This window comes from Leptopilina boulardi, unplaced genomic scaffold (assembly GCF_019393585.1).
Source record: "Leptopilina boulardi isolate dan_hultmark-lab unplaced genomic scaffold, ZJU_Lbou_2.1 LbouV2_179, whole genome shotgun sequence".
NCBI lineage: Eukaryota > Metazoa > Arthropoda > Insecta > Hymenoptera > Figitidae > Leptopilina > Leptopilina boulardi.
Window position 1 is genome coordinate 1631086 of NW_026137728.1, and position 24161 is coordinate 1655246.

Genomic DNA, 24161 nt, shown 5'->3' on the forward strand with positions numbered 1-24161 from the left:
TCAAAGCTAAAAAATTATTTTTAACGCAAACAAAAATATAATAACTATTAATTTCAAACAATTTTAGAAGATCTAGATTTACTCCTTTCGAAAAAAATTATTTTTTTTCAAAATATTTTGTCAATAATTATTTTTTTAACATTTAGTTTATTTTTTCTTTTAAATCAGACAGAAATTGCAATTTTTAACCAATTTTTATAAACAAAAGCTCATTTTACTAAGTGAAACATTCACTACAATTGTTACCTTTTTATATTATAGTAAGTATGTTCTTAAAAATTTAGAAACAATTAAAATTTTATTTATTAAATAACTTTTTAAAAACATACTTATCACAATATAAAAAAGGTAACAATTGTAGAAAATGTTTTACTTAGTAATATGAGCTTTTGTTTATAAAAATTGGTTAAAAATTGCAATTTTTGTCTGACTTAAGGCTAGGTCCAAGTCGTGTCAGCTGTTCCATTGAAACTTCAAAGGAACAGCTGACTCGACTTGGACCTGGCCTTTAAAGAAAAAAAAACTAAATGTTAAAAAAATAATTATTGACAAAATATTTTGGAAAAAAAATAATTTTTTTCGAAAGGAGTAAATTTAGATCTTCTAAAATTGTTTGAAATTAATAGTTATTATATTTTTGTTTGCGTTAAAAACAATTTTTTAATTTTGACAGGTTTTTTTAGGTTTTGTTGACCCGCCACCCTCCTTAATATTACTGTAATATTACGTGCTAGTTGGGGTTCATTTTACAAGTTGAAAATAAAAAATATAAAGAAAAAAATTCAAATGAAAAATAAATTAATTTTATGGTTCAAAAATTTTTAACGTGAATTATATTATTCAATTTAAAAATTAATTTAATTGAAGTTGGAGATCCACTTTTTCTTTGAAAATATAAAAATATTAAACAATTTTTCATGAATAGAAAATATAATTACAAATTAATTGCATAAAAATTAAATTGATTATTTAAAATTTATTATATAATATATATATATATTATTCAAGTTGGAAATTATATTAGAAGGTAAATTATTATTTTCATTAATTAAAAAATTAATTGTTCAATAATAATGAATAATTTTTGTTTTTTTTTAAAAAGTTAGTGAACAATTCTAATTTTTATAAAAAAAATGGCTAATTTTTCACTTTGAAATATTCTCTGCAATTCTGATTTTGTGTTTTTGTTAAATAATGGTTTGTTTAAAAAATATAGAAAATAAAAATTTTATTAGAATAGAATAGAATTTATTTTCCTTTGACAATACAAAAAATATTTGTTTTTTTGTTCAGTGATAGCCATATTTACACTACACTATTTACATTCTATTTTCTCGATTTATAAAATTTTTATTTATTTATTAACTTTTGAACAAAATATTGTTAATAAAATTCAATGAACAAAAATTTGAGAAAATATTTTTAAAAAAAAATGAGTTATTTTTCGTAAAAATTGGATAAAAATTACAATTGTTCACCAACTTTAAACAAAAAATAAAAAAAAAATTATTATTTAATAACAAATTTTTCCGCAAAATAATTAATCAAAAAAATATATCTATGTAGATTTTTTATCATCACATTTTTTTAAAAAAAGATTAATCGGACCTGTACGAGTTGAAACGTATAAGGGCTGTTATTGTATCCGGACCCTTAATTAATCTAATGATTTGCAAAATTTAATTAGCACATTGATTTACGATAAATAGTTTAAAAGAATGACATCGCATGAAACGGTTTTTTCTTAATTATACACAAAAAAGAATAATATAGCGTTTGAATGTGTTTCTTTATTCACTTTGTGTTAAAAAAAAAAAATATAGACGTAATTTGATAATTATTTTATTTATTTTTTAAATAAAATAATTTGAGTGAATGTATTATTTTATTATTATTATTATTATTATTATTACTTTAGTAATTTTTATATTGCTTGCATTGAAAAGAAATTCTTTTGAAATTTATTTTTTTTTCTGTTTTCACTTGGCTATTTTTATGATCGGTCGTGCAAGTTTTATAAATTTTTTTTTTTTTTTTTTAATAGAGCTAGAATTCTTTTCTCTCTATACCATATATTATAGGTATATATTTTAGCGATTATTGTAGTTTAGTTGAGCTTGAATTAGAGCTATTATATTATTATTTATTGTTTCGAATTTATTTTATATATATAGTTTAAATTCTTATTATTGATATTTGTGTAATAAAAATTTTTAACGATTATTGAAAAGAAAGACGACAGTTATTATTCTTTTTTGACAGTAGAGGCGGTTCATATTGCTAATCAACTTTGCCAATACGGCTACTTCTTCCCTGTAAATGACTCCAAGACTCTTGCCGTAAAAGATGACAGCTCTCTTTATAGGTTTCAAGTAAGAAATTTATATTCAAAATTATTTATTATTCTATACGTATAATTTTTTTAAATTAGGAATGGAAAAAAGAAATTTTTTAATTAAATTTTTTTTTTTTTTTTTTGTATAATTTCAGGGATCACATTCAATTTTAAGCAAATTTTAATTTATCCAAATTTTAAAGTTTCTATTTAAAAAATTCTCAAAAAAAAATTCCATTAATCAATTTTAATTTTGATTGGTCAATAAAAATTTAGGAATTAAAAATTTTAATCAAATTTCAAATTCAATTTATCGTAAGTTAAAATTAACGAAATTTTAAAACCATCTAAAGATTAATTGATTTAAATATTTAATTATTGGAATTTCAATTTGACTAAATTTTAATTTATTTGAGTTTTAATTTATCGAAATTTTAATTGATAAAAGTTTTAAGTTATCTGAATTTTAATTTATCGAAACTACTATTTTTTTTATTTTATTTCTTTTTGTCACCTATTTTTGGAAAATAATTTCCCATTTCACCTATTTTCAAGAAAAAAAAAAAAGTACTGTGATCCCTGTAATTTTTTATACTATTTTGTTTTTCTAAATTCAATTATGTTTTTTTTTTTCTTAAATTTAATTATAAGATAGTTTTGAAGTAAAGAAAGTTTTTGTGAAGAAAATTTTTCCATTTGCATTGAACTTGTGTGTTTTAGACACCCTACTATTGGCCATGGCAGCATAGAACACCGGACAATGTGGAGTATGCCATTTACTTAGCTAAGCGTACTCTAAGAAATAAGCAACGCCATGCTCTTGAAGATTACGAGATTGTACGTTCTTGAGATTCTTGTTATTCCACTTGTTATTTTTTCTCTCTTTTCTTTCTCTTTTTCTAGAAAATTAACTTTTGTAAATTTAAAAAGAAAAATAAAACTTTCTTCATTTTAACCGCGACTTTTTTTATGGATAAGCTTGAAAAACATTGAAATTTATATATTTATAGGATTTTTGTATTAGTGAATTTTATAATCAGCAAAATTAAAATTTATCCATAGCCGAATTTTAATTAAATTTAATTTTTAATTTTAATTTAACATAATTTATAAAATATTGCACATTTTTATTTGGCTGAATTTTTTATTTAATACAAATTTTATTTCACCTAATTTTAAAAATATAAAACTAATTTTTTATTTAAAAATTCAGCTTTTTTTTGAAAATTATTGGATGCATGAATATTTTCCACACTGAATTTTTTGCAATTTCTACGTTGTCGAAATTAATAAGATCGAATTTTCATGTTACCGAATTTTATTAAGTAGAATTTGTATTGAATTTTCATATTTAAGAATTTTTATTTAGTCAAAACTTTTGTAAAACAGATTTTCTAGTTGATCGGATTTTTATTTAATATAATTTCTATTTAACAGAATTTTTATTTTCCAAAATTTTGATAATACAACATAATTTTTATTTAATCTAATTTATTATTGGCCACGTGAACTACTACTTTATAAAAATTATTTTTTACACGAATTTTCATTTTTCAAAATAGCATTTAACATAACTTCTTTTTAAACTACCTTTTACTCAATAGAATTTTTAATTTGTCAAATTTTTTTTTGACAGGATTTTTATTTTACAAAATTTCTCTTTACTCAACCGTTTTATTTTCAAAATAATTCTAATTTAACCAAAATTCAGACAATAATTGAATTTTAGAGTATTTTGAATTGAAAAATGTTTTAAAAATAATTGAAATGCCAAGATCTTGATTAAAGTTAGAAATAATTATTTCAACAAAAAATTTGAATCAAAATTTTTAATAATAATTGAATTTCAAGAGATTTTGAATTAAAATTTTTGTATATTAGAATTGCTGGAAAATTATTAACAAAGTTTTAAACAGTAATTTATTGAATTTTAGAGAATTTTTAATTAAAAAAATGTTTTATTTAATTGGAATTTTTGAATAATTGAATTGAAATTATTAATTTAGTAAAGAATTTTAGATACAAATTTTTAAAATAATTCAATTTTGGATTAAGATTTTTAGAAATAATTGAATTTTTGGAGATTTTTTAATTAAAATTGTTGTTTTAAAATACTAAATATTTTATATAAGCTTTCCATTTCAAGTTCTAGGATTTAAAAATTCGAATTACTTAAAATTCCACTGAATAAGAATTCTAATAAATTAAAAATTGGTTAAATTAGAATTTTTTTCAAGAGTTGGGTAAAGAGAAATTTTGTAAAATAAAAATTCGGTACTTTGAAAATTCCGTTGAGTAAATATTCGTTTAAATAAAAATTCTGTATTAAATGCTATTTTGTAAAATAAAAATTCGGTACTTTGAAAATTCCGTTGAGTAAATATTCGTTTAAAAAAAAAATTCTGTATTAAATGTTATTTTGTAAAATAAAAATTTATGTGAAAAATCATTTTTATGGAATAATAATTGTAAAAAATTCGGTCTAAAAATTATATATTTTTAAAAACGCCTTTTTTATATATAATTAATTTCATTTTGTTTTTCATGAAAGTTTTGATATTTTTCACAATATTTAATTTGTTGTATTAAAATTTAAAAAAAAATTACTTATTTTTCTCCCAACTTGTATTGCATAAAGTTATAAATTTCTTCTTTCTTTTTTTTCTATTTTTTATTGTTAACATACAGGAGGCCTTGAACAGTTTGAGAAAGAATTTGCAAAACAAGTGGGATATTATACAATTGCAAGCCGAGGAACAGGTGCGATTATCGAAAGAGCGAAAGAAAGGGGATAAGATTGTAAGTGACTCGCAGGAACGTGCATTTTGGAGAGTTTACCGACCACCACCAGGGTGTTCGAGTACCCTTGAGATAGTGCCTGTTCCGGCTCGTGCAAGACCGGGACAACGTGCTCTACCCCGCAAAAGAACTCTTACCGATTTGCAGCGTGAGGTAATTCTTCTTTTTTCTTTATTTACATTCTAAAAAAAATAGTGTATTTTTCTTTAAATCGTATGGAAATTTGTGCATTGGAAGGCGGGGAAAAAAAAATTTTTTTCTTCGATTTTAAACGAATATTTTTTCGGGCAAATGAATTTTACAGAATTTTTCTTCGCCAACTTTTTATTTAAAAAAAAAAAATTCTAATTTCAACAAATATATTAATTTAGCAAAATTCTCATTCAACAGAATTTTAAGTGATTTGAATTTTTATAAATGCAAAAAATTTCAATTCACTGAATTTTCATTTGCCCGAATTTTTTCTCATTCAACAGAATTTTAAGTGTTTTGAATTTTTATAAATGCAAAAAATTCCAATTCACTGATTTTTCATTTGCCCGAATTTTTATTTTCACAAATTTTTATTTGGCAGAATTTTTAAAACACCGATTTTTCATTTAACCGAAAGATTTCGGCACGATTTTTAAAATTTACAATTTTTGATTAGTTAATTTTGAAATTCACACCGAAATCTTTCTGTCGACTGTTTTTTCGGCCATTTGAAATTTTAGACAAAAAAATTTGTCAAAAAAGATAAAATCGGGGCAAAAAAATTTATTTTTTTTTTATAAATAAACTTTCGGACAAATAAATATTTGTCATATTTAGTAAAAAAAAAATTTGCTAAATAGAAATGTAAATAAATTAAATTTTAGACAAATGAAAATAAAAAATTCAGACAAAAATGACATTTTGGATAAAAATAAATCCAAACAAAAATAACAATTCGGCTATAAAAAAATTCGTACATATGTCAATTTTGTTGAATTTTTTTGCTGAAATTTCTAACAAATTAAATTTTATGCAAAATAAAATTTCGAACAATATCACAATTTGGCTATAAATAGAAATTCGAATAAATTAAATTTCTGTGAATGAAATTTTAGATAAATGCAAAAATTCGAATAAATGAGAACTTCAAGAATAAAAATTCTAGGCAAATGAAAATATTAGAAAAATGTAAATATCTTTTAGTAAAATCAATTTTATTCTTTGTCAATTCAAATAAATTTTTAATCTTACACTTTATTTAAATTGAAAAAGATGTTCAGAGAAATAATTTTTTTTAATTTGAAAAAAAGAAATGTTTTCTGAATAATAAATTTTTTTCTCTTTTTTTGTCTTTCAATTATTAGTATTACTTCGATATTTCAATATTTATCGCAATTTTAGCTCTTTTTAATCATGATTTTAAATTCAAAATTTTTTTTCTTTCTTTTTTTCTGCTTAAATTGTTTATTTTTTTCTCTTTTAGGTTGACCTTTTACGAAATAGTTTAACTCGCACCAGAGTGAAGGTTTCAGTTGCGATAGAAAATATTAAGTCTCACTATGAAACTTATGCAGAATATGATTCCATGATTTCACCACCACAACCTTCCAATCCATGGATCACTGATGATCAAACTTTTTGGCAACTAAATAGTCCTTTGTGAGTTTTTTCACAGCATTTGTTTTCTTTATATATGTAGATCAAAATTATATTTCATTTTATTATTTTTTTTTTTTTAAGAGTGGTATGAAAATAATTTTTTCAATTTTTAGAGAAATATTTTTAAATTTGCAAATCTTTTTATGTATGTAACTGTAAAGCTTTAAAATTTTTAATTCTTAAAATATTTTTAATTTTCAAATGATGACGAATTTAAAATTTTTCAATTATTTTTTTTACATTTCGAACTTTAAAATGTTTTTCAAATTTTGTCATGTTTTTTTTAAATATGAAATTCTTTTTATAGTCACTTATTTTATTATTTAATCAGGGTGGAAGTTCCTACGGAAAAAAGAGTAAAAAGGTGGGGATTGTCGATGGAAGAATTAATGTCGGATCCAACGGGTTTACTGGAATTCACAAATTATTTAAGGAAAGAATATAGTCATGAAAATATTCGATTTTGGATGGCTGTTAAGGATTTGAGGCACAGTTATCAAGCCCAGATTGCTGAAAAAGTCAATGAAATCTTCAAGTTCGTATAGCTTTACAATATTGATTTAATTATTAATTTCCTTTCATTTAAAATTTTTTTTTTTTTTTTCAATTTAGTATCTTAACTATTTATTAATTTTTTATTAAATTATATTGGTTCAAAAAGTTGCGATTTCCTCCAAAAAAAATTATTTTATATACATATTTATTTAATTAATTTATTTATTTAAAATTAGGAAAAAATTTTAGAACTTTTTTTTTGTCCTAGTTGAGGATATTAAAAAAATATTTTTTTTTTTTTTTGTAAAAGAACTTTTGAAATGGATTTTTTTTTCGACAGAGAATTTTTGGCACCTGGTGCGCCTTGTGAAATAAATATTGATGGAAAAACAATGGAGAAGGTTCACCAGGAAATGAAAAATCCAAGTAGGTTTACGTTTGATTCGGCTGCTGAACATGTGTACGCGTTACTTCTCAAAAAGGATTGCTATCCCAGATTCATTCGCTCTGATCATTATAGAAATCTTCTAGCTTCCGGAGTTCAGCCACTTGTTAAAAAAAGGTATAAAAAAAAACATGAAAAGAAAAAACAGATTTGAAACACCTTTGAAATTATTTTTAATTTTCAATAAAATTTATTTCATTTATAATTTAAATTTTTTTAATTTAATTAAACAAAAATTTTTGATTTAAAACTATTTTAATTTTTATATTAAAAATTTTTTAAGTTATTAATTATATTATAATTTATATCCAATGATTTGAGAATTTAATTAATCAATGCAAAACAGAATTACACTGTAAAATTTAGGATTTTTTATTTAAAAATCCATTGTCCCGGATTAACTTGCCTATTATAGATGATAAAAAAAAAAAAAACAAAAGCGAAATTAAGTGAAATACTAAATTATTTTCCAGTGTGCAGTTTCGAGATAAAAGGTAAGCTTATTAATGTGGAACTCCTGATTATTAAAAATTGAATGATTCCCATTTTTTTTTAACCCCTGATTTTATAATTTATTTCCTTTTTTTTTATTTTTAGATAATTTTATCCCGTATTAAGCATGACTGCAAACCTGGCAAATCTATAAATAATATATAGTTTTCATTCCCTGTAAATAGCTTCATAAAAATTGTATTTAAAAAAAAAAAGAGGAAATTTTCCCTTGTCTACCTTTTTCATATTATAGAGTTTTTCTTTTATTTTATGTTTCAAACTGAGACGCTATTAATTTCCAATAATAATATCACTTACCAAAAGACCTGTAAACTCGTAACTGCACACTAATAAAAAATTTATCATTCTTCTGTAATAAGTGTATTTAAAAGAAAAAATTGTATTTTAACCAAAAAAAAAAAGAAAAAACAACCATTAAAAACTATCCATTAAAATTAAATCTAATATCATAATTTATAATCATTTCCACATTTCTAGTAATTCGTTACTAGGTAAAAAATTAATAACCTTGTTATAATAATAAAAATATTAATAATAATAATATTAACAAATTATAGATTTATCACTCGATAAAGGTTTTAAGGGAAATAGAAAATTTTATCAATCACTCCGAATTAAATTGGTAAAATTTTCTATTTCTTTTAATTATACATAATAATGATGATAATAAAAAAAATAATAATACGTATATAATAAAATAAAAATTGATTTTTTTGTTCTAATAATAATTCAATAATCAATTAAAGTTTAATCTTTTGTGTATTTTCAAAAATGACGTAATTTTTAATTAATTATGACGATTCCATGTGAAATTTTAAATTCGGATAAAAATATTTTTTTTTTCGTTCTTTGCAGAAAAAAAGGTACAGTATATTTTTTTATAATTGGCCAAATGTTTGAGTTATCAATTTTTTAAAATCTGGTATTTTTTCAAAATAAAATGCATTTTAGTTTGCTTTTCTATAAGTAAAATGAAAGATCCTAGTGGCATTTTAAAAAGGAAAAAAAGAGCGCATGATTATCCCATAAAAATAATTAATTAGAATTTTAAATTAGAAATAATTATTCTTTAGACGAATTTTCAATTTTTGAATTAAAATTTGATCGATTTTCTTTTTATACGAATATTTACATAATAAAATTCTTAGCTATACCGAATCTTTTTTTTTTTTGGCAGAATTTTTATTTTACAATAATTTTCTTTACATGATTTTTTATTTAAAAGAATTTTAATTCAAATGAATTTTACATCAACAGAATTCTCATTTAATCGAATTTTTAAATGAATAAAATTCCAATTCACCGAATTTTAATTTGTCCGTATTTTTATTTGTACAAATTAAAATTCGGTAAATTGAAATTTCATTCATTTAAAAATTCGATTGAATGAGAATTCTGTTGATGTAAAATTCTTTTAAATAAAACATCATGTAAAGAAAATTATTGTAAAATAAAAATTCTGCCAAAAAAAAAAAATTCAGTAGCTAAAAATTTTTTTATGTAAAAATTCGTATAAAAAGAAAATCGGTCAAATTTTAATTCGAAAATTCGTTAAAAAAATAATTATTTATTTAAAATTTTTTACAATGAAAATTTTAATTAATGATTTTTATGGAAAATTTATGCGCCTCAAAAAAAATATTTTTATCCGAATTTAAAATGGTAAATTTTACGTGGAATCGACCAATGCAATATTATTTATATTATGTATAAAATATTTTATTATTATATACTAAAATTATTTTAATAATAGAAATAATAATATTAACAAAATTTTTGTTGTTACAGGAAAAAAAAAAAATGATTGTGCAATTTATTTTTTTTTTTTTTTTTCAAAAAATCACAAAAATTATTGGAATGTTTTGTTTTTTTGGTTTTTTTTTTAGATTCTTTGTATTTGGAGGTCAGGCAAAAAAGAAGACACCATCGACATCAACGACGATGCCTGGTCTTCAGCAACAGCACACGATCACTGGTGGAGTAGGAAGACGAAGAGGAAGTGATCGCAGTTTATCGGGTTCAGCTCACGAGCTTGCAATTTTAGGAGTTCGTGATGTGACTTCAGCTCCACGAGTGCCTCATTCTCACAGCCAATCAAACCTCACAGACATTCCCTACAGGTTCGTTAAATTTGATTTTGAAAAAAAAGAAAGAAAAGAAAAATTGAAAGTTAAAATTTAGCATTAGAGCATTTTTTTTTTCAACTAAACTTTTTTATTTTTAACAACGAAAACACTGAACATAAAAGAGTCTTGTTCTTCAAATTATAATTAAGCTGCTTAATATAAAACATTTTTTTTTTATTTATTTTTTTTTTTGGGAGAAAAGAAGGTGAACGTCAATTGGTACTCAAAAAAAAAAGTCGGTTTTATCGATCCGACTTTATTTTCAGGGGTGATCTGGCTCGCTTCATTAAGATTCCTACCAGGCCTAGTTCCCATAGTTATCAGTAAGTTCCCGATTTTCCAAGAGTTTTTCTCGTGGTATTTTTTATGTATATCTATATATTTATAATGTAAAACCTTTTTGTATTTATTATTCGTTGGATATTATTACAATTTTATCAACGTTCAGTTGTTTTTATTGTGTCTCTGGAATTAAAAATTTTTTTCGGGTACGTATAAATATTTCCCACATATTGAAACTGTTTGAAATTTTTGTGGTATTGAATTAAAAATTATTGAATTTTTATTTAGAAGAATTTTATAAAGTTGATTTTATAATGAGGGTAATTTTTATTTTGAAAAATTTCTATTTAACTAAATTTGGATTTAATAGAAATTCTATATATTTAACTGAATTTATGTCTAGCAAAATTGGCATAAAAAATTTTTATTAAGAAAATTAATTTATTAAATTCAAACAAAATACATACCTATAACTTTTTTTTTGTACAAACTGTATTTCTTTGAAAATTCAATTAGTTTGAAAATTTATATCTAACAAGTCTTTTCAAAATTAATCATTTTCAATAATTTTAATGAAATTCTTCGAAAATTTAATTAAAAATCTTCAATTAAAAATTCTCTATAATTTAATTATTGGCTAAAATTCTTTTGAAAAAATATTTTAGTAATTCAAATTTACAAAAATTTTTGTTCAAAATCTCCAGAAATTTGATTAATTCTAAAAATCTGAATTGTAGCTCTTTTGGAAATTTAAATAATTTGAAAATTTAAATCTAAAAAGTCTTTGCAAATTTAATTATTTTCAATAATTTTAATGAAAATTTTTGAAAAATTTAATTAAAACACTTTTAATTAAAAATTTTCTAAAATGTAAATTATTAGCTAAAATTCTTTTAAAAAAGTTTTCAACAATTCAAATTTACAAAATTTTCAATTAAAATTCTTCGGTTTGATTAATTCTAAGAATTTGAACTGTAGCTCTTTTGAAATTTAAAATATTTTTTAAATTTCTATTTAAACTTCTTCGCCAAGTTAAATTATATTTTTAATAATTTTAACAAATTTCTTCTAAACTTCAATTATTAAAAAAATTTTTGCAATTATTTAATTAAAAATTAAAATTTTTTTAGAATTCAACTATTGTCTGTAATTTGTAAAAAAAAATTATCTTTAGCAATTCAATTTTACAAAAATTTCAATTTAAAGTCTCTTGAAATTCAATTATTTCTAAAAAAAAAAAAAAAATCTTAAATATTTAACTCTTTCAAAACTTTATTATTTTTAAAATTATCTGAAATTCTTCGCCAAATTAATAATTTTCAATAATATTAAAAAATTGTTTCAATTTCTAATAATTTTTACCAAAATTCAATTATTTAAAACATTTTTAGATAAAAATTCTCTCATTTTCTATAAAATATTTTATTTTCAATCATTTGAACTTCAAACTTTGACAAAATTCTGAATTCATAAATAATTTGCAATAAATTAGACTTGAAAATTTTTTTTTGAAAAAGTAACTTTCATATTTTTTTATAAATTAAAAATTTTTGAAATTCTTGAAAATTTATCTCAACTCAGTTCAATTTCCAAATTTATTTCCAAATATTAAAAAATCTATAAATAATATTTATCTAAATAAAATTCCTTGGTAAATTATTTTTATTAATTATTATTATTATTATTATTATTATTATTATTATTATTATTATTATTATTATTATTAAAATTTATTCTTAGTAGCTAATAACAATGGTTAATATTAATAAAATATTTATTAAAATAATAATAAATTTATTAAAATTTAAAAATCAACTTTTTCGACAATTTTAACAGTTTTTTGTTAAATAAAAATTTTGTTAAATGTGAATTCATTTATTGAGAATATTGTCAAGTGAATATTTGAATAAATAAAAATTAAATAAAAGAAATAATTAAATTTATTAAATTAATTTCAATTAGGTAATTAAATTAATCAAATTTCATTTAATTTAAAAAAAAAATGAATAAAATTAAATAAAAATTATTTTTTCTGAAAATTTTACTATAGACATAAATTCTATTAAATGAAAATTGTATTATTTTTGAAAATTCGATGTCTTAGAAAATTTGCTATACAAAAATTTGGTTAATTAGAAATTCGACTCTTTATAAAATCCACTTTAGAAAATTCTGCTAAATAAAAATTCGATAATTTTAAATTCGACACCACAAAACTTTCGACAGGCCTCATATAGAAAATATTAATTCGTCCCAAATTTTCCAATCATCTATTCTTGAACTAATATTTCTAAAAATTTATCAAAAAAATTTCTCTTTGACTCGCGTTTGAAAAATGTTTTTATATTTTTTTTCATTTTCTTTTTTTTTTACATTGCAGTGTACTTTGTGCATTACTATATATTTTCTTTTGAGAATATATTCTTTTGTTGTTTGTCCAGAAATAATGACGTACCCATCGATGTTAATCTTCTGCCGTATTTTTTTTTTGTGCCTCTATATTAGGATGTGTATTATTAAACCTAAAAATTCATAACACTATCTCTCTCTCTCTCTTTCTCTCTTCTTTTCCTTCCTTGTATGTACTATCTATATTATAGAGTATATGAATTATGAAAATCCAAAAGCAATACGTGTCGTTATATAGTGCTTCTTTTTTCGTTTTAACTCTTTTCTCAAAATTTATGAGTCTTTTATTATTATGTATATTCCTATTTTATCCTTCGTTGGGGGGTTTATTTTGTTGAACTCTTCAACGATGAAAATTCTATATGAGAAGAAAAATGATAAAATATTTTTATGAAAATTTATTCCCTTATAAATTTTTATACAATTTTATTTTAAAATTTTAATTAGTTTCATTTATTCGTTTTTTTTTTTTTTTTTTTGAAAATTCCGTATTTCATGAATTTAACAATTCTATATATATATATTGCATAAAAATATTTTTCTTATTTTCATTAAATAATTTTTTATTTACACAACTTATTGTTATTTTATAGCAGGCTTTGGAATATTCTATATTGCTTTTATTTTAAATTTACGACTATCTCGTTAAAATTTTAAGTCTTTTTAAAAATTTATAAATACTTTGTCTTCTTTTTTTCGAATATATAAAATATTAATTCATATTTTTCTGATTGAGAATAAAAAAGTATAATAGAATTAAAAGTTTTAATTTCATTAATTAAAAGATTAACGAACATTGTTTTTTAAAAATTAATATTCTTTTAATAATAAACGAAGTGTAAAAAAGGAATGTATATATGAAATATTTTATGAACATCTCTTATTCTCTGAGACTTGTAAATTGAGGAAAAAAATTCAAATCATAATAGTATTTTTTTGCCTTGAGTGTGTTCTTTACTGTATACAGGAACGTATGAATATATTATTAAAAAAAAAAATTCATTAGTATACGAATTTTCAGTGTTTCAAAATTAGAAATGTCACATTTATATTAAACTAAATTTTATAAAAAATATATTCATTATTCTTTCTTTTAACAGTTTATATCATATACGAATTTTAATTTCACAGATTTTAATATGACAAAATTTCTATTTAACTTATTTATTTAACAGAATTTTTATATTACTATCAAATTTTAATTTTTTTTCGTTTAATTTTTTTTTTCGTTAACAAAATGTTGATTTAACTAAATTTTCATTTCTCAAAATTTTTATATAGAAAAAACTTTCAATTCGACGGAATTTTTATTTAATCAAATTTCGAATTAGAAATTCGACATGAATTTTGAAACACTGAAATTAACACTAATGAATTTTAGATAATACTCATGCCTTTTTTGTGCAATAAATTTGTGTATATCTCTTTTCCCCTCATATATACAATTATTATCAGTTTATTTATTTTTCTGTGATTATTAGAAATTCATAAATCTGTACTCGATTATATTTATAAAATATTGTTAGAATAATTTCTATAAACAAAAATTATATTTGTAAATTTTTTGGAACGCATTCGAATAAGTTCTAAAAATCAATTGTTAGAATTTTTATTTAATAAAATTTCATTAGATATATACAATATAATTTCTATTGAGCCGAATTTTATTTCTTCGAATTATTATTTTTGTTTCAGCGACCCCAAGAACATAAAGTCTGAAATTTAACACAATCTTTTGAAATTCAATTATTTTCAAAAATTTCAATTTAAAAGCTTCTAAAATTTAATTATTTCTAAAATTTTTTGAAATTTAATAATTTCAATTATAACTCTTCTGAAATTAAATTATTTTTTAATGATTTTTATAATAATTCTTCGAAAATTCAACAATCTGAAACCATTTTTCACCAGGGTGCGTCTAATAATTGCTAGGAAAAAAATTCCCTGACTTTTCACTGATTTTTTTCTGACCTAAATTACACTAAAAAATTTTTATTTTTATCAAATAAAATTTATTTTGTTACAATTAAATCATTTACCTGTCTATTATCCACTAATTTCATATGTATTTGAACCAAAAAAAATAATGTTTCGTAAAAACTAAAATATTCTAGTGAAATTAATGCGAAATGAAATAATGAAATAATGAAATAATGAAATAATGCGTCAAATCTTAAATTATCAAATTTTTATTTAGTAACATTATTTAAAGCAGATTTTCTAGTACATTGAATTTCAAATTAATACAATTTCAATTTAACGCAATTTATGTCAAGAAAAATTGCATAAAGAAAAATTTTTTTAACAAAACTTTTATTAAAGAAAATTTTAATTCCAACTAATTCTTATTTAACAGAATTCTCATTTAAGAAAAATTCTACTTAGTTCTCTTTTTTTGTCAATTTTTATAGACATAAATTTCCAGGGTGGCCAGCCAATCGGGAGAACCGGGAGAAATTTGAATCGGGAGAAAGCCGGGACAGAAAAATTAATCCGTGAGATTTTATGGATTTTGTGATTCGCGCAATTATTCGAAAATTGTTCAACTTTTAATCATCTAAAATTTCGTGTTAATTATGTAAAATATATGAGCAATTCCACGTGAGATTGAAGGGTCTATCCTCAAATTCCTTCTATATACTACGTCTAATCTAATTCTGTGTCAAAAAAAGAATATCAAGTATTACTAAAAATCGAAAATTAATTATAAAATGTTATTTAGAGAAAGACTGAAAAATACCGTGCCGAGAAGGTAGGAAACCCCCGCTAAATAAACGGAGCCCGATAATAAGTTTAAAAATTAAAAACAAATTTTATTTTTTCAATAAATAAATAAATTAAAAAATTTTAATTTTTCAAAATTAATTTTTTTTCTTAAACTTCAATATTTTTTGAGCAAAAAACGTTTAGGAAACTTTTTTCCAGGACTAAAAGTGAAAAAGTTTATGAGTAATTGAAAAAAAAGTTGCACTAATTTTTTTAATGCAAATATCTCGAAAAATAATAAATATTTTTTTCAAAATTTTATTTACTCAATTAGACCCATAAGTATATTATTTTTTGTATCAATATTTCCCATTTTTACACGTATTTCCTAAATTGAAAAATGTTTACTAAAATGTCTACTATACTTAATAAAATTTGTTATATTTTATTTCAATGTACTTCATAAAACTTAAATTTTATAAATTTTCATAGAGTGCTTTTGCTGTTCATTATTTTTTACAATTGCATATTACATAAATATAATAGATTTGTGTACAGAAAAAATGTATTTTAAAACCGGAAGAAATCTCCAATTTCTACCGGGAGAAAACCGGAAGGCAAAAATTCTAAAAATAGTAGCCACTCTGATTTCGTTAAATTGAAATTATATTAATTTAAAATTTCAAAAAAGTATTAGAAAAAATGCTTTATAAGAGTTCTGCTAAATAGAAATTCTTTTAAATCGAATTTTAGTTAAATGTAAATTGAAAATTTTGCATAATATAAAATTCACTTTATACAATTTTGCTAAATAGAAATTCGATAATTTAATATTCGACGCCGCAAATACTTTTATAAGTTAAATGTGGATATTAGCATTAAATAATAAAAATTATTCGTATTAATGAATAATTTACTTTATTTGAAGTTGAACCGATAAAATAAAATTGTATCAAATAATTTTTATTTATATTAAAAAAACCAAATATTTCACTGCAAAAAAATTAATTAATTGTTATCCAAGTTTAAAAAATCATTTATTAGATTCAATAAATAGTAGTAAATAATTATTTACTTAATTAATATAAGATATATCACATGCTTAATAATTGAGTGTGAAGGCCAAATTTTTAATTTGCATTTGCTTTGGGAAAAAAGTAAAAAAAAAATTTGAAACTACCCGTGTGGAAAAAGCCACGATCTTGCCCTCAAGAGTTCGGGGCCCCCGGCGGGGGCCCATGAGGGCTGATCCATATGGCGAATCCATGAGGGGCACCGTAGGGGCCCCGCATGGATCGCCCTCATGATCGATTAGCAAAATTTTCTAAGTCCAAAAATCAAATATTTTTTTATCAACAAAAAATGAATGTTTCCAATGATTCAAAACAACGAAAAACGCGTTTTTAATAAAAATATATTTACACTTTTTTGAAAATAACACTCACACTTATGGCGAATCCATGAGGGGCAACGTAGGGGCCCCGCATGGATCGCCCTCATGATCGATTAGCAAAATTTTCTAAGTCCAAAATTCAAATATTTTTTCGTCAACAAAAAATGAGTGTTTCCAATGATTCAGAACAACGAAAAACGCGTTTTTAATAAAAATATATTTACACTTTTTTTGAAAATTCACCTGAGATGATTCATGATAATAATCATAAAGCATATAATTAATTATATTTTATAAATTGCATTTGATTGGAAAATATAATTTAATATCTTAACTTTAACTAAATGATGTTAAGCACTTTTCTTTGTTAGGTATTTTGGAAGTTTAAATAGCATCAAGAAGTTAGCATTCGTTTTGAAGTAGCGTGCGTAGCGTAGTTGGTAAAGCGTTAGACTCATAGTCCGTAGGTCGTAGGTTCGATTCCCCCCATGCGTTAGATTTATTTATTTCTCAGGTTTGCGTTTAATCATTAATTCTATGTATGAATTAATTGAAAAATGAAAATATCCGTTAATAGTATGCATAAATTACATATTTTTTAATTTTTTAATTAATTAATTTATTATTACTTTTAATTATATCCGACAGTTAATTAATTAGAACGTTAATTAATAAATTCAATTTGAGTAAGAATTTAATTTAAAACTAGCGATATATTCATAACTTAAGCTTATTTATTATTAATTAACTTTTATTATTAATATTATTGATTAAAAAACATTATGGCAAACTTGAGGGCAAGATGAGGGCAAACGTGAGGGCCCATAAGGGCGCCCGTAGGGGCACCCTCATGGATCGCCCATGCGGGCGCCCTCATCGATGAGCATGTCGTTTCCATGAGGGGCCCCTATGGATCATCCATATGCGGCCCTCATGGCATGAGGGCGATCCATAAGGGCCCCCGCTGGGGGCCCACATCACTTTTCCACACGGGTAATAGTTACTTTAATTTATTCATAAAAAATTCCAGAAAAATAAAGAAATTCCCTGACTTTTCTTTCGCTGATCATTTTAATTCCCTGGCTTTCCCTGACCGTTAGACACCCTGTTCACTTAAAAAGTTTTCAAACTATTGTATTTTTGTCTGCAATCTCTAATAAATTTTTTAGTGAAATTATAAAAAAAATTTTAATTAAAAATCACTTGAAATTCAATTAATTTCAAAAATCCAAATTGTAAATCTTTGAAAATTCAATTACTTTTAAAAAATGTTATCTAAAATTATTTGATAAACTATTTTTAGTTCTGTAAAATTTAATTATTGTCTAAAAATTAAAAAAATCTTTTGAAATTCAATTATTTCTAAAAATTTCAACTTTACCTCTTAAAAAATTATTATTATTAAAAAAAAATTCAATTTAAAAATTTGTAAAACTTGATTAAGTATTGCCTGAAATTTTTTTTTAACCAAAAAAACTATATGACAAAATTTTTTATTAGAATCAATTTGCTGAAATTAGACTTGAAAAAATTATAAAAATGAAACTTTTAAGAATTTTTTTTTTTTAGAAATTTGTCCTACTGAAATAAACTTTTTGAAAATTTCTCTTACAATTAATTCGATTCTGAAATATTCGGAAATAAATTTTCTTGATAATATTCATTAAAGAATTATTCTCATTACAGAATTAATAAAATGTATTTAATATCTAATAACATTAGTTATTTAAAGTGAAATATTTAATTAACCAATTAAATTTTGTTAAAATAAAATAAAATCGACTTTTTTTTTTGACTTTTATTGGAATATAAATCGACTAAAACAACTTTTTTTGTGCCTTAAAGTCGATCCGAGGCATGCAAATAAAAATTTTCTAATATAGAAAATCGATTTAATAAAAATTCTAATTTTGCAAAATAATAATTCGAATAAATAAAAAATTCGGCTAAAAAATAATTAAAATGAAATTCTATAGAATAAAAATTCTAACTAATGATTTTAAAAACTTATATTTACGTTCCAATTTTTTTTTGTGAGATCCTAAAATTTATATAAATGTCGAGAATGAGCTGTGCACGCAATAAAATCGAGCTCGAAGATATTAAAAAAAAAAGAAAAAAATAAATAATAATTTTGCGTGTAAAAACTAAATCATATAATAAAGTTCATGTTGTCAGGGATGCTGGCGTGGCGGAAGCGACAGTTCGCCCTATGGACGATGTTTGCCCTTGGGATGCGGCGGCACCCGAGACAATGCCAAATATCGCAACAACGGCACCCACATTATCTGGAGTTGCAACAGTATCATTTGATGCCTCATCATACGACATGCCACATCACAGTGGACTCACTCAACCACATGATTATCGATTATCATCGCGAAAAAACTCGTCACAATTAGATTCATGCAGTTCATCATCGGATATTAGTATAGCAATTGCGGAAGTTTCCGAAAGACTGCATAAATTTCCGTTTCCATGTAGTTCGAGTAGTGGTAACGAACGTGCGCCAACAGCCACTATTACTCGTAACTATTCAATAGGTTCAATAAGTGGTAAGGTGAAACTCGCCGATACAAGTCGTCCTTCTGTGTCATCTTATACATGTTCTTCGCCCCAACAATCAATTGATTTATCGTCATCGCAACAAATTGTTGGGGACAGTGCGGTTAGAACTGTACCAGAAGAGGATGTTGATATTCAAGTTCGATCTGGCATTAAACTTACTTCTACAACAACAACAACAACAACTATTTCTAGGAATGATTATCATACGACGACGATAAAATCGCCTGGTTTGGCGCCATTGATCAGTATAAGTGCAATTGTGGGTGATTTATCGGGGGACGCGATTGATTCGGAACAGGATAGTGTTGCTGGTTCGAGTTTTGATTGTGTCTCGAGAGAGGAACAAGCGACGCAAACGAGTTGTCGTCAAGTCGATGTGGATGTTCAAAAAAATGATGATGAAGATGGTGAGAATGATGACGACGACGACAAGATTGTTAAGGACGTAGCGAAAAATACGTCGACAGTTCAAAGTGAACTGATAACTGAGGAGGGAGCAGATGAGGCACAAGTTGTTCCTGTTTGGGATCCGGACACCCAACAGGATCCAACGAACGTCCCAACTGCAACGACAACTCAGGAGCAGCGAGACAATAATGTTAACGAAGTATGCCCGTGGGAAGACGAGTAAGTACTGTTGTGTTTTTTTTTTTTTTTTTTTTCTCTCCTATTTTCACGTTTCATTTTTAATTTTTCACTTTCACGATTCTTTTGTTTTATTATCCAGATTTGTATTGTATATATCCAGTTAGTTAATGATAAACAAAATGTAATTACAATTTTTTTTCAAATTTAAGGCCAGGTCCAAGTCGAGTCAGCTGTGTTCCTTTGAAGTTTCAATGGAACAGCTGATACTACTTAGACCTTGCCTTAATCTATTTTGTAGTTGAAAAATCGTTTTTTGAATGAACAATATCGGAGAAAAAAAAATTTCCAAAAAAAAAGACGATCGCTTTTTAGATATTCAAAGCATTTTAAAAAAGACGAAGCTGAAGTACGCAACGTTTATGATAAACGATTTTTTAAGAAATAATTTTTTTAAATAAAAATTCTATAATTTTTTGCCTAAAAAATATTTTTTTATAATTTGTTGATGAATGAAAACTATAAGAAATATTTTTTAGGCAAAAAATTATATAGAATTTTTATTTTAAAAAATTATTTTTTAAAAAATCGTTTATCATAAACGTTGCGTACTTCAGCTTCGTTCGATGAAGTTCACGTTTATGATCAACGATTTAAAGGAACAATATTTTTCTTTGCAAATTATTAGAATTTTTTATCTAAAAGTTTTTTCGCAATATTTTTCAATCAACAATTTTTAGAGAAAAAATTTGAGGCAAAAAATTATATATATTTTTTTTTTTTCAATCGTTGATTACAAACGTTGTGAATTTTACCGATTTTCAGGAAGTTAGAAAAGTAAAGTTAAAATTTTCAAAAAACAAATATTGAGCTCTACTTGTGATTGTTTATGCAAAAATTAGTTTCTTAAAAAAAAATCAGAATTCCGGGGCAAAAAAAAAAAAAAAAAAAAAACAAGAAGCCTTTTTAAAACTTCTAAAATTAAAATTTTCAAAAAATAAATCAAGTGGAAAATTGTGCTCGACTTATACTGTTTTATACATAAATTCATTTTTTAAAGAATTCAAAATTCCGGGCAAAAAAAACTTTTTAAAACGTCTTAAGTTATAATTTTCAAAAAAAAAAACAACAACAAATAAAGTGCTCAATAATGGTGCTCTTTTATGTACACATTCATTTTTTTTAAAAATTCAAAATTCCGGGCAAAAAAAAACCAAAAAACATTTTTCAAAATGTTTTTTTTTTTAATTGAAAAATTAAAATTTTCAATACAACAGAATCAAGTGTCAAATTGTGTTCTTTTGTACAAAAATTCATTTTTTTGAAAACCTCAAAATTCCGGGCAAAAAAACAAAAAACCTTTTTAAAACATCGAAAATTAAAATTTTCAATAAAAAAACAAATGCAGTGCCAAATTGTGCTCTTTTCTGCACAAATTCATTTTTTTGAAAAATTCAAAATTCCGGGCAAAAAAAAAAACCAAAAAACATTTTGAAAAATGTTTTTTTTTAATTGAAAAATTAAAATTTTCAATACAACAAAATCAAGTGTCAAATTGTGTTCTTTTGTACAAAAATTCATTTTTTGAAAACCACAAAATTCCGGGCAAAAAAACTTTTTAAAACGTCTAAAATTATAATTTTCAAAAAAAAAAACTACAACAAATAAAATGCCCAATAATGGTGCTCTTTTATGTACACATTCATTCTTTTAAAAATGCAAAATTCCGGGCAAAAAAAAACCAAAAAACATTTTGAAAGTTTTTTTTTTTTAAATTGAAAAATTAAAATTTTCAATACAACAAAATCAAGTGTCAAATTGTGTTCTTTTGTACAAAAATTCATTTTTTTGAAAACCTCAAAATTCCGGGCAAAAAAACAAAAAAGCCTTTTTAAAACGTCTAAAATTAAAATTTTCAATAAAAAAACAAATGCAATGCCAAATTGTGCTCTTTTCTGCACAAATTCATTTTTTTGAAAAATTCAAAATTCCGGGCAAAAAAAAAAACCAAAAAACATTTTGAAAAATGTTTTTTTTTAATTGAAAAATTAAAATTTTCAATACAACAAAATCAAGTGTCAAATTGTGTTCTTTTGTACAAAAATTCATTTTTTGAAAACCACAAAATTCCGGGCAAAAAAACTTTTTAAAACGTCTAAAATTATAATTTTCAAAAAAAAAAACTACAACAAATAAAATGCCCAATAATGGTGCTCTTTTATGTACACATTCATTCTTTTAAAAATGCAAAATTCCGGGCAAAAAAAAACCAAAAAACATTTTGAAAGTTTTTTTTTTTTAAATTGAAAAATTAAAATTTTCAATACAACAAAATCAAGTGTCAAATTGTGTTCTTTTGTACAAAAATTCATTTTTTTGAAAACCTCAAAATTCCGGGCAAAAAAACAAAAAAGCCTTTTTAAAACGTCTAAAATTAAAATTTTCAATAAAAAAACAAATGCAATGCCAAATTGTGCTCTTTTCTGCATAAATTCATTTTTTTGAAAAATTCCAAATTCCGGGCAATAGAAACAAAAAAACCTTTTTAAAACGTATAAAATTTTAATTAAAAAAAAAACAACCAATAAAATGCCCATTGTACTCTTTCAGGTACAAATTTTTTTTTTTTTTAATTCAAAATTGCGGGCAAAAAAACCAAAAACCATTTTGAAAATATTTAAAATTAAAATTTTCAAAAAAAAATAAAATCAAGTGCCAAATTGTACTCGACTTGTGCTTTGAATTAATTGACATTTTTTTCCGGCAAAATAATAATTTTTTTAGTAATTTTTGGTGAAAAATTTCCACAATATTGGGCACAATATCAGTTTTTTTGAAACATTTTTAATTTTAGACGTTTAAAAAATGTTTTTTTAATTTCTTTTTTGCTCGGAATTTTGAGTTTTTCAAAAAATAAATTTGTGGACTTTGTTTTTGAAAATTTTAACTGGTTTATATATTTAATAATGTTTTTTGGTTTTTTTGCTCGGAAATTTGAGTTTAAAAAAAATATAAATAAAATTTAAAAATGTCCTGTAAAATTTTCAAAATAAAATTGTTTTGAATCAAAATTTATTGGCAAATAATAATTAATTATACAATTTTATGCTTTTTGTTGCAAGTTAGTGAACAATTGTAATTTTTATCCAAATTTTTATAAGCTTATTTTACTCTTTGAAAAGATTTTCAAAAATTCTATTTGTTATTTTGTTTTTTTATAAATAATATTTGGTTTAAAAAATATGAAAAACAAAAAATTTTATTTGTTCAATAAATTTTAAACAAAATATTGTTAATAAAATTCAACAATTTTAAAAAAATTTAAAATTGATTCATTTAATTTTATAGAAAATAATTCAAAAGAGCAAAATATGCAATTTATTAAAATTTGATAATAATGAGATAAATTGTTTATACTATAAATAAAAAAAAAATTAAATAATAATTATTTAACAATAAATATGGTTGAAAATAATTTTTTTTTCAAAATTGTAAAATTGAAACTTTCAAAATTTGAAGAAATCAATTTTAATTATAGTTTTATTTGTTATGTTATTTAAAAAACATTTTTTTTTTTTTTTTTTTTTTGAAGTTATGAACAAAAAATAAACTTAATTAGAAATCTTCTTTTCTCACGGTATATTTCAAAAACGATTTTTTCTTCTTGACTGCAAAAGAGAATAAATTTAAAAAAATTTGAATTTACCCTACGTTTTTATAATTTTATTTTCTTTTTTTTTTAAAGCAATAAACTTAATTCTATTTTGTCTTAGAATATAATTAGTTATTGAAAAAACGAAACTATTTTCGGAAATTTTTTGAACTCTTAATTATTACATAAGTATATGTATTTAAAATTTTTATTTTTCTATG

At 22.7% G+C, this 24161-nt stretch overlaps 1 protein-coding gene across 20 annotated transcripts in view; it reads left to right on the forward strand.

Annotated features, from left to right (window-relative positions):
- The window catches only part of LOC127277749 (uncharacterized), a 137387-nt gene that overhangs the window by 91219 nt on the left and 22007 nt on the right, over positions 1-24161 (forward strand). For 15 of the 20 annotated variants that reach the window (XM_051299095.1, XM_051299099.1, XM_051299093.1 and 12 more), the window contains 10 exons: positions 2263-2372; positions 3056-3172; positions 5024-5287; positions 6591-6766; positions 7098-7301; positions 7602-7823; positions 8180-8200; positions 10106-10339; positions 10612-10668; positions 19314-20330. In XM_051299095.1, coding sequence (XP_051155052.1) covers positions 2263-2372; positions 3056-3172; positions 5024-5287; positions 6591-6766; positions 7098-7301; positions 7602-7823; positions 8180-8200; positions 10106-10339; positions 10612-10668; positions 19314-20330 — 2422 coding nt within the window. The remainder of the gene's footprint in view (positions 1-2262; positions 2373-3055; positions 3173-5023; positions 5288-6590; positions 6767-7097; positions 7302-7601; positions 7824-8179; positions 8201-10105; positions 10340-10611; positions 10669-19313; positions 20331-24161) is intronic. The other 5 variants (XM_051299100.1, XM_051299107.1, XM_051299101.1 and 2 more) reach the window with 4 other exon arrangements.